Source organism: Astatotilapia calliptera, chromosome 18 (genome assembly GCF_964374335.1).
Source record: "Astatotilapia calliptera chromosome 18, fAstCal68.1, whole genome shotgun sequence".
NCBI classification, from domain to species: Eukaryota; Metazoa; Chordata; class Actinopteri; order Cichliformes; family Cichlidae; genus Astatotilapia; species Astatotilapia calliptera.
Genome location: NC_137439.1, coordinates 31,674,461 through 31,686,726, shown reverse-complemented (window position 1 = coordinate 31,686,726; position 12,266 = coordinate 31,674,461). Strand labels below are relative to the sequence as shown.

The window sequence follows — 12,266 nt, the reverse complement described above, 5'->3', positions numbered from 1 at the left end:
ATGCATACCGCTTCACGGTGTTGTTTCATTTACATTGTTTATCCTTGAATTTGTTTTATATGTTGTGAAGGTGGCAGCAGTGATCTCTGCTCCCTTTTTATTTCATTTTTTATTCATTTAATAACAAAGTGAAGTGATTCTAATACCTCCTGAAAAATTTGTTTGACTTTTTTTTTTTTAAAGGTGATTTCCCCCCCCATCATTTCCACTAAGAGTGGAATTAGTGAAATGCATCGTAAATTTCCGAGCAGACCCTGAAGACCTCATTGTGTAGCGTGGCGAGGGCGGACCGTGTGACGTCGAGCCGAGGCTCTGGCTGTTTATTGTTCCTTCCTCAGCACGGACAGAGAGAAACGGGCTAACAGTCTGTCAGCCACTTTCTTCACACGGTAACGTTCGATTTTACGAAGGTGTAACGGGCTAGACAGCTAACTGCACAAACCAGGGGTCATGGCGTATGCGTACCTCTTCAAATACATCATCATCGGAGACACGGGTAAGTTACAACAAGTGCCAGTTAGACTGCCAGTTAGCATTTACCTAGCTCTTAGCCGCTAGCTAGCGGCGTATTTCCGCAGTGTTGGATAGTTCAATGACGTGGTAAAAGCAGAGACAGAAGGGGTGGGATGACAGCTCCAATCCTTCTCTATTAACATATTTAGATAACAATAAGCGACCCCTGGCAGTGTTAAAAATCTACAGAGGAATCTTTACACAAGCTGCCTTGGAGTAGCTTGTGTCAAGGTTGATAGCGGCTGATAAATGTTTGGGCCTTTTGTCCCTTTGCGTCGAGGGTGGGGGTGTTAGCCACAGCTTGCCAGCCCAGCTAAGTAGCTTTTCCACCAAATATTTAGCAACCGACTGTCACGACATCCAAATAATGCTTCACTCACTGCAGCTACATACGACAGACAACCACACTACCAATTTCTGTTGTTGTTCATGTCTTATAATTACTAAACATTAGCTTAGCTTCTTGTCAGAGAAGGCCAAGACGCCAAGCTGCACCTCTAATATTCCCTGAAATGGCGTAGAGCAGATCTAATTTCTGGCTACATATATCCATGCGATTTGGAGTCGTTGCATGGTTCCATGTTTTGCGCTTCATTTACCAAAATGTAGGTTTGTATATCTTGTGCTGGAAACCGCTCAATTAGCCGGCGGTGTTGTCATCTGTTTACTTTTAGCAGGCTGTACTGATGAGGGGTACCGCTGTGTAGTTGCAGGTACATTTCTATATTATACTGTTACAGCACCAGTTTTAGAAAAGGCGGCAGGTCTTACTGTGAGGTACAACGAGAGCTTTAGTAAGATAAACTGCCAGCGATAGTGAGAGGCAGCTAGAAAATTTTCAGAGTAAATAGATATTGGGGAAAGACTCCCATTGTGCGGATATGTAGTTTTGTCTTAGATGATGTACACTGTGGTGGGTTTCATGTTTACTACACTGTTATTGCCAAGCAGGGTCACGTTCTGCCTGCTGCTGTTATGATTTCGTACAAGTATGTTGTTTATCTTCAGTAGTGAATGTTGAAAAGGTCCCAGCTTGATTACACAGATGTCTACACCAGAAATACTCCATCTGTGCGCCACTTACTTTTGCCTCAAGAGGCTTTTTTAAGCACACACGCGGGCATTGCAGTGCTAGCCTCGTTTTGTTTTTCAAGCATATTTCCAGGGGGAAATAGTATTTATTTTTTAACTAAAATATCTGGTGTCCAGGACATAACATGTAATTAATATTAGTGTCAAAAAAGCAGCTGGGCCAAATGTTCCATAGCTATCATCTTCTCATCATATGACATTACAAATTTAGCGTGGGGTGTTTGGGATCACTTTCAGGAATCCCTGGAAAGAAACCTAACATTAGTCTGCCAGGTGAAAATCTAATTGGCTCACTGATTTGTTGTTGTTGTGATCAGTAGAAAGGCTTCTAAATAGGTTTAGGGGCAGAGTAGTAGTAACTGTATACAACAGTAAATAATTGTAAAAACATCATTTTCTGCATGTAATATGTCATTTTAATACAACGTTACATAATCCCAATATATCTGACTGTTCTGTCTGGCTCAATTCATCTGGGGCTGAGAGATACATCAAGAGTGATTTTCAGAAGTAAAAACCTATCCAGCGATTGCTTGAGTAAAAAATATTTTCCAGCATTGTCAATGATGAGACTCAAAGGTGCAGGAGTCATGATGTTTACTTATACTAGGTCATGTGATTTCTGTCAACAGAAAGGTCAGCAGTTACACTTATGTATAGGAGACAGGTCATTTTAAGTAAGAAACTAGCCTGCAATGTTGTTATCATACTATGATGCAAGTCAGACTGATCAGATCATCTTAAACTAAGGTGGGTTGGGGAGAAGGGATTTAATCTTGCAAACAATGTATGTAGCACTGTTCATAAGCTACAATGCTTATTGCTAATTATGTAGCAGTGACTGGGAACAGCGAAGCTGCTTACGAGTTGCTGCATGTAGATGCAGGGAGAGAGGGGAAGGAGACAGTGGGGAGTTTATCTCTTGCTTACCAGCATACCAGCAGGATGGCACCCAATCATATTTATTCAATACAGAAATAAATGATTTAGCCTACCTTTATTAGTGAACATAAGTCAATAGATGTTAGCTGAACAGGTATAACAGTATGAAATATTTGTCTGGTTCTTTATTCCCTTGCTAAAATTGAAAATTTCTAGAGCTATATTTTATCTGTAAACAATGTTAATACCAGGCTATAGCTTAGGCAAAAAACAACAAAAAGCCCAGTGCAAGGCATGTAATTCAGTGGGTGAATCACTGGTATGAGTAGAACTTGCTAATTTTTGCCACCACCTAACTACTTAACTAACTAGTTAGACAACATCAGCTTGGCTTGTGGCAACTTTGTGGACAAAGTGTGGGGCGATTTGCCTGCCTTTGAATGTGAAAAGTGTGTCCGAAAGAGAAAGGGACATCTTCTGGAAGAACTCTTCTGTTTTCTGGAAGAACTCTTTTTGACTGTGATCGGTTTTTGTATTTTCATTAGGCGGTCAGTTTTTACACTTTTGTATGACTGTATTTAATAATTTTATTTTGGAATTATTTGTTTCTTCTATGTTTAATTTTATAGAATATAACACATCTTATCTTGGTCTTATCTTCACCCTAAAGGAGATATGATGGTTATTAAAATCTAAAACCAGTCATAGACTAGTAGTTGGACAAGTTTAACTTGGGTGTGTCATCTTGTTACCTTGTAACTGCTTTGCTGAGTCAAAGCAAATCCACAAGTTTAAACACCAGAAAAACCTCCGATCTCCAGGTTAATCAATGTTCAGTGAGGCTTTTATTGTGAAAAGTAATCATTAAGGCTTCCATCTTCCCCATGTGCCTAGTATGATGGTCAGTACCAGTAAGAGTGGCAGTCTTTTAGTGCTGTAATCATTCATCTACACATGAAGACTGAGGAAGATGTATTTCCAGTCAGTGAGTTTTAGTTGGGTTTTAAGGTGTGATGCGTAGACATCATTTTAGTCTGAGGAAACATTCCCAGCTAATGTCTGTGAAGGTTCTCAGTCATCCAGGTCATCGTAGTCAAAGGAGCTTAGAACTGAAGAAGCTTCTCGGATGAGAGGTGAAACGTCTTCAAGCAACTTAAAGAAGTCCAGACGCTTTTCTTTGCAAGCTCCTTTGATTCCCAGCTAATACACTCATGCAGCTGGTGCTCTTAACCCCACCTGCCAGACATGTATTCAGAGTTGACACTTTTTTCCTTTGGTTGAACTCAATAGTTCAACTAGTTTCTCACAGAGATTTTTCTTTAAAATATTAACTATAATTAATACAGAAATACAGCTGCAGTGTATGACTTTCTAGGGGGAAAAACACACAGAGACAAGTCACTTTGTCCAGTGGCATCCTACCTTTTTTGGCATGTAGTATGTGTTTTGGTAGTTGTTCACCTTAGGTGTAGATTCATGGCCTGCTATTAATTTTCTTGACCTTTATCTAACTTGTCCATGTGTCATTTTAATTTGGCGTCTACCCATTGTTGCTCTAATGCCTGCATCCTTGCTGTGTTGCTGATGCTTTCTGAAATGTGACATTTGTCAAAACTTACCGAGGTGTTTTTTCTTTTATCAAACTGTTCTCCCACTAGGAGCTCAGTCTGAGTGGAGTTTTTTTTCTCCTCCTCTTACCTCATGTAGTGTATTTTCGTTGTTTTTTTCCTATCAGCCTACCTTCTGACATGTCTGCCCAATGTGATGTTTGTGTAAAGTTGGTCAGAAGGTTCCTTTGTGAGTGCTCATGCGCCATTAGCGTGCTGCCTGCTGTAACCCCTAATTTCCCTCGGGATGAATAAAGTATTCTGATTCTGATTCTGATATCATTCCAGGTGTCATCACCTCTCTCTCCTCTTATTTTCTCTCAACCCTTCGTGGAGTGTTTGAGAGGAGATGCTTTGCTTTATGACTTAAAGGAGTAGCAGGGACTTGCACAGGCGAATAATGATAAATTGGATTGACTATTCTGAGACATAGGAAAAGGTTAATTCAGTGTTGACTGTCTCTCTGACCCATGGCCAGGCTGTCCTCAGATATAGCTTGCAGAAGACAAACTGCATCTGAACAGAAATTATAGCTTCAGTACAGATTGAATGTCCAAAAATAGGCTCTGTCCTACTGAACACAGCCTGTAGATCTCCAGCTTTTCAAATTTTAGAGTTTGACCCCATTCAGAGAATTTGAGGTTCATTGTTTCACAGCAGTTTTCATTATGAAAAGCACAGACAGATTTCAATATGCACAGCTATAGTTCGTTGGGATTTTTTATGCAATAATATCCGGTCTTTGGCTAAAATGAACAAATCCTTCATTCATGGACCTTTTGTTAAGTCCTGCGTGTGTATCTGCTTTGACTAAAGTTTTTTTTACAGGTATCCTTGGGAACTTACAGTGGAGTTGTGGTAAATGTTTGTGTGTAGTTTTCCTGTCTAATAATTATGATTATTAGCTTTCCACAATTCACCCCCCCAACAAATGACGTCATTTTTTAAAACTCTTTAGATGTGTTCATGAGAAAGGCTGCAACTAACACATTTTCATTAGTTATTAATCACCTGAGTGTTTTGCTTCAAATATTTGGTCTATGAAACCTTTGATACCAAAGAAAATTGCTCAAGCAAACATTAGTAACATCTATGTTAGGTCATACAACCACCTAAAACTGTAACCAGGCAGAAACATAACTTAAACAGAAACTACCTGTCCTTGACTTGTTTTATCATTAATCTTTTTGCGGTATACAGAGTACGGTGTCCCATAAGCCCTAATTTAAAAGACCTCTTCGCAGTAATGACCAGACTGGAGTGTGAACTGAGCTAAAAAGTGTGTTATTCATAGTTGAGGTGGTTTTCTGATGACAGTAGTGTTTGAGGGATAACATTGCGTTCATGTGTGATTAAACTGGGTTAATGGGGGACCTATAACAGTAAATATTAACTGTGTGAAATCTGCCTTGTCAGGATTGTGGGACTGCAATTTGACCAGGTTTGATTAACAAATAGTCCCACAACTTGGGATCTAATAATTATTGTTGTATATAGGGTCCGTCATTCAGAATAGAATGCTGATTGAGTTTAAGTTTTAAGGATCTCTAAAACTATAACTTCAGCTATTTTATATTGTTCTCAACTTCTGAAATCCCCTGCCGACAGCCTATGGGGATGACAGCTTCAGATCACACTTGAATGCACTTGAGTAATACTTAATGTGCAAAAAACTGTTCCCGTGGACAGTTCCTGTCAAATTCCTCAGCAGGGATTGTGGTGCAGTCTGCTGACCTAGCCAAGCTTCAAGTTACTGCTGTAAATGAGCAGAGCAACATCTCACTGGCTTGCTGGACACTCCTAACACATCGGCACCAACCATGTGCAACAAGGTTGTGTATTGTGCCTGCTTAATGTCAGCGTTTTCTTGTCTCATTTCAGACGAAATAGTATTTTTTCGCTTGTGTTATACTTTAATTCTCAGCCCACATCATCTCTTCATAAAACGTAATTGCTACATTTCTGAGTGCTAGAGATGAAATGGTATCAACATTTGACGTTTTTAGTCACCAGAATAACAGTATCAGGAATAAGTGAGTAGGGCTGGGCCATATCATACCGTTCACGGTAATACCGGTATAATGTTGGGCAATGATAAGAAAATGAAATATTGCAATAGAATATGGGTAAAACGCGCATGCGCAGTGCCTTTGTTTTCATATGCACATGGAGGAAAAAGCGTGCCGGCGACAGAGAATGAGAAGGGCGAAAGAATGAAACGGATGAACCAGAACTGGTTTGTAAAAATGCTGCAACTTCAGTGGTGTGGAACTGGTTTAGCTTTTGTCCATCAGATACACAACAAAGCACTATTTTTGGTAGCGCATGCTAGCGGGCCGTCGTTATTACCGTGTTTTTTGGAAAATACGGCGCGCTTAAAATCAATCCTTTGATTTTTCTGAAAATCAACAGCGCCCCTTATAATCCCGTGTGCCTTATGTATGAACTCTGGTTGTGTTTACTGACCTCGAAACGATTTTATGTGGTACACAGCGCTCGAAAATCTGTCAGACGTCTTTGCTAAGCTACGAAGCCGCACCGCTTGATGGATTGTCGGAGCATTACGGCTATCGTAGGCAGGAGCCTCGCGGAGTGATACGTACTGTGCTTCAGCATAATATTACCATATTGTGTGTGTATAAGCTCTTTTTAAGTTTTGTGGGTATTATACATGGTTATGCTGAGGACATGTCGGCCAATTTCCACTGGAAATGCCTTTTGGTTAAACTGTCAGCAAGGAATTTGCACTGTTAAATTTTTATATAACTTTAATGCACATAAAAAAACAGCTGCTTGTTTAAGTGAAAATACATTGATGGGTTTTTTTTCACTAATAAAGTTGTGGAGTTGTAAAGTATTTTGTCTAGTGTCAATTATATCGTCAGTTATATCGTTATTGCAAATTTTCAAATGTATATCGTGATAAATAGTTTTGGTCATATCGCCCTGCTCTATAAGTGAGCATATTTACACATTTTCATGTGTTAGAGCCTCGACTTATTTTTCAGCAGATGAGGCCTGGAAAGGGATGTAATGCTCAATTTGTCCTGCCGGATTAACAGTTTCAACGGTTTTTGTCTGGAATGGGTAAGCAAAGACTGCAGTCATACTACATGTACAGCAGCACAACAGCATCCAATGTTTTTACATGAACAGTCACACAGAAAACTTCAGTTGTGATTATTGATAAGCTGTGAGCAAAATAAAAGGAAAAGTCATTACATTTGACATTTCTCTGCTCTCACTATAATATTGTTTGTGGTGCTCACAAATCAGCTCACTTTCTGCATCCTCAGTATAAAACATGAACACAGACATCATGACGTCACTCGCTGATTTGTGCCCTGTTAATGTCTGTTATGGTTTTGTGTTGGTTGTGTCAGAAGACCTGACGTCATCAATGCCTCCTCACCGTTTATACTGGCACTGAGGCCATGCAGTCCTCCCGTGGACAATAGGTGTCACCACTGAAGCAAAACGTCAACTTCAACATCAATACTGATATAGGACTAGAAGTTGAAAGAGGAAGCACAGTGATTGCAGTATTTTTGTTTTTGTCTTTTTCAACGTTTTCTCCAGAACGTCTTACTCTTCAAGCCGTCCAATATCTCCTTCTGTACAGTCCAAGACCTCTGCACTTTAACTGGTGGTAAAAATGGACACAATCGTACACTCTTGTTTTCAACCTGGCCTCACCAACTGGCTGGGTTTACAAAAATTGAGTGGTGCGTGACTGGCTGAAACCACACCACAGCGTGGTTCATACTAGCAGACTTGTCAGTCACAAGTTGTTAGTCAGTGACCATCTTTTTAGCCAGCACTGTTTTTTCCCTCTTTTTACAGTTAAAATGAACAGAATTTACAAATGTGCTATTCATACCCAAAATGAATGACTGAGCCCATAAACCCATAATCCCATTAGGAAAGTATTTACAGAGATGGAGTTCAAAGGCAGTTTTCACACAAACATCTGTAGGAACCAAAAGTCCTTTTGCAGTTGTCACCCCTGATGGCCATTAAAAAAAAGTATGTTGCATTATCCTCACTTTTCAAACCCTAAAGCGATGTCAGTCTTTTGTACTGTCTGGTTTTCAATCGATTTTGGTTGAAGTGTGTTAGCTGTGATTTATTGTAATTAAAAACAATTTGAAATAGGTATCAAATAAAGGTAAGAACTAGTTCAGTCTGGGAAATTGCCCCATGGTATGAGACAACTTGTGAGGTGCTCGGCCATGATGGACCTGTTACTATGACAACTGTTGAAGTGAGCTGGAAAAGGATACTTTTTTACAAGGTATCCTTGTCTAAAGAACAGGGCCGTGGTTTATGAATCATTTTGTCGAATGCATCCTATTTTATTTTATTTTTTTAATGTTGCTAAAGGTCAAAGCTCCACTGTTCAGGCTTTTGTGAGAGATTTCCCATCAGTGTGTGAATGGGTGGATGGGTGGATGACAGGTTGTGTAAAGCGCTTTGGGGTCCTTAGGGACTAGAAAAGCGCTATACAAATACAGGCCATTTACCATCATTAAAGATTTTGTTATTTGCCACAACTATGGGAGGTGGATATTTTTACTTGTTAGTGGATCACATTTGTTGAGTCATACTGGTGTTTGCTCAAAAAGCGCAATTTAATTATTCCACCTGTCAGTAATCCAGTCAACATGTTCCTTTTGTTGTCTGACAACCCAGCATGTATGTCCAAATTTTCCTCTGTGTGACGAGATCTGGTGAGAGCTAGACTGTTTGAAAGCACATTCACAGAAACCTATCACAGTCACTAATTATGACTCCAATTGTAGCCATGCTCTGCATTTAAAGACACAGCATGCTTTGATTCTAGGCCCCTGTAGACAGGTTGCTTTTGCTCTGTGTCACAGCCATCAAGCTGTTACCTCTTGTCAGAAATGAAAGGTTCTGCTATGTTAAAATGTATGTTAATTGCATTGTGGCTAATTAGAAAGATTGCTATTACTGTTTTGTTGCTTTAGTAGTGCAAGAGTGGCTATGAGCAGGTGTCTGTTGACTGACGGAGGTAACAATGACTTCACTGTTACACCTTTATTTAACTTTCTCGAGATCCCTCCATCCCTTACTAGCAACAGCGTCATCGCACAGGCCCTGCTTAGCAACTTGTGACCCGTGGAAACCATGGAAGAGGAAGACCATGTCGCACCTCCTTGAGTTTCTGCCAGCTACTGTCTCCTTAACGTTCTCTTTTATTCTCCTGTGGTCATCCCTCCCCCACTTCCTCCTCCTGTTTTTCTTCTTACACACACATATGTTCACACACTCCCAAAGCCTTTGACTCCAAAGCCTTACTTACCATATTTGCTGAGTAAATCATTCTATACCAGCATTCTCCATTTTCTTGAATGTTCCTGACACTCTTGGTCTTTTTATAAAAGGGTTAAAATGGTATCAGGTTGAGTTAAAGTTTCTTTGCTTTCAAATGCATCTCTTCACCAATAGGCATCGATATTCTTAAGGGATTCCTCACCGTAGCATATTAGCCTTGGAGGTGGCAATGGGTTCAAGGTGGCAGGAATTATTTATTTATTTATTTTTCTTTTGTTTCCTTGCTTTCGTAACTGCTCTTCACTAAAGGAAATGTTTTTACTACACACTTACACACTTACACACACACATCTCAGTGACAAGTGACTAACTTTTTTAAAATGTTGTAGAAGTACTGTGGCACCAAACCTGTTGAGTGTGTTTGTCATGCTTCTAGATATTTGTGTTGAGGAAATAACAGCTCGCACTCTCTCTGAGAATCTGCTCACCATTTCCATCTGTAGTTAAGTCAATGTGTCTTTGATTTAATGATTGCATTTGCAAACACCTGTCATCTGACTTCCTAACTCGCTGTTTCGCTTTGGGGTTTTTTTTCCAGTTGAGAATAAATTACCTAAAACAGAATTATGAACAATGAAAGTGTTGCTTTTGTAAGTGTTTGTGTATCTGTGGGAGTTTGCCACATTCAGAGCTGAAGGTATGTGTGGATTGCCATTGAAAATAGGCACGCTCATTAGTGCCCTTTTGGCTACATAAAAATTAGCCACCTTTTATAGCTCAGTTAGCTTGCTAATAGTTAGTTAACTGGAGCAAAGCTGATGAAATGGTGTGCTCCCTGCTGGGTCATTTGAACATGATGTTGACTCCAGTTGTCTTATATTAAAAATATAAGAGTTGTAACTTGGTGTTTTGCCAACCTACAAACAGCAGTGGCTCTGACTTGTAGTATTTTATTGTCAGCATATGAATGAATCCCCTTTAATTCTGTTTGTGTACTTTTTCTTTTCAGGTGTGGGAAAGTCATGTCTATTACTACAGTTCACAGACAAGAGGTTTCAGCCAGTTCACGACCTCACCATCGGTAAGACCACCTGCATCATTTATAATAAAAACATAAAGCATAATTAGATGACTTTTACTAATTAAACTTGATAGACTAGGTCAGACTAAAGTAAAGTAAAAGCAATATAGCTGATGCTATGTTAACAACATAAAAAACTAAGTAAAAAGTAATTAGATGCTGAGTTAACCAAAACCCTTCTGATATTCAGATAATTCAGATTTTACTGTGTACAACTCCAGTAGATTTGACAGAGAGGAGTAACCTCTTACAATTGCATCCGTTACAGAAAATTGCTTAATTACTTTGTGCAGTATGAATGGCCATAAAGCCAGCTCTCAGCTTTGCAGCCTCCAGTATTATTGAAATGCAGATGCTGCTCATTTTACGTTTTCGCTCGCTTCTTCATTTTTCCTCGACACACTTGTGTACCTGGTCTGTACCACCACAAAACGTCTGCCCCCTTCCTTCTTTCACACAGCCCTTCTTTGCATGTGATTGGCTGCACGGTGTGCCCATCAAAATAAAAACCCACCCCTGCCCTGTATGGATTCTCAGCAGTGCTGAGTTCCATAGTGCTGTTTAAATCCGAGTGGGTCAGCGGCCTAAGCCATATACTGGATCTCTTGCCAGCTCGTGTGATCTATGTACAATGAAAGAATGAGTTGGAAATCACATGCTTTGTAAAGCAGCTTCAGCCGCAACACCACCCCTGCTACAGGGGAGGAGCCACTGATAAATAAATAAATAAAATATAAAGCCAATATTTACATCCAATTTTAGCCTTTGGCCTAAGAGCAGATATGTGATTTCAACTTCAAATTTGATCTTAAGCACAATGCAATGTATACTTTTTTGTGTCTGTGGGGCAATTTATGTTGGGCTCAAAACACAGATGACCCAGTAATTATAGCAGCTATAATCCTTATCAAGTGTTATGTCATGTAGAAATTCAAACCTCAGATTACACACATTATGCATACCACTTGTGATCACTGGTTGTGTGACAAGAACAGCATGAAGCCATCACACAAGCCCCACAGCCTCCATCAGCATTATTTAAGATTGTAGATAAGATTGATTAAGGTTGTGTTTACATTGTGGTACTCTTCATGGTCTGTATAAAGGTGGATCTGGAGAGTATGAGATAAGTCCAAGTGGGTCCATCTCCTCAGCTTTGCTCATATTTAAAATAAAATGTCTGGCATCAGACCTCTCCACAAATCTCTCTTCCTGTGAACTAGGCTGAGGGATCTATACGCTTGTGCAGAAAGAAAAGCATAGCTGGGTTTGACTTCTCCAACAGAAATTATAAATGGATTTTCATAATCTCGGTTAAAATCAACAAATGGCCGATCTGCAAAGCTTTTGAGGTGTTTCAAGTGCTTACTTGTCAAACTGCGATTATGTTAAGGACATTATCCATATCCTGCACATTGCCTGCAGGCAGATGATAATGGATATTATATAGAATCGACCTCTAGCTTGAATACAGACGCATGTCTTTTTAAAAGCATTTGATTGCTATCAGAATCCATCAACAGATAATTAACAGTTAAGAAAAAAGTCTTCTGTGTAAGATCTGTGTAGCTTTTATTTAGAAAGGGTTATTCACCCATCTTCTGTGATTGTGTCTATGCAGGTGTGGAATTCGGCGCGAGGATGATCACTATAGATGGCAAACAGATCAAATTGCAAATCTGGGATACGGTAATACATATACTGTTTTTCTACCTTTTTCTTTTTCAAACAGAAAATATAACTTGAATTTGTTTCCTCAACTGTAAGTGTATTTAAGTCTTATAAATGAAGGT

General features: G+C 39.5%; 1 protein-coding gene across 1 annotated transcript in view; it reads left to right on the top strand.

Annotated features, from left to right (window-relative positions):
* The first annotated feature begins 247 nt into the window (after nt 1-247).
* rab2a (RAB2A, member RAS oncogene family) overlaps nt 248-12,266 on the top strand; it is a 29,129-nt gene continuing 17,110 nt past the window's right edge. Inside the window, exons 1-3 of the mRNA XM_026148881.2 lie at nt 248-496; nt 10,402-10,473; nt 12,095-12,162. Coding sequence (XP_026004666.1) covers nt 451-496; nt 10,402-10,473; nt 12,095-12,162 — 186 coding nt within the window. The 5' untranslated portion in view covers nt 248-450. The remainder of the gene's footprint in view (nt 497-10,401; nt 10,474-12,094; nt 12,163-12,266) is intronic.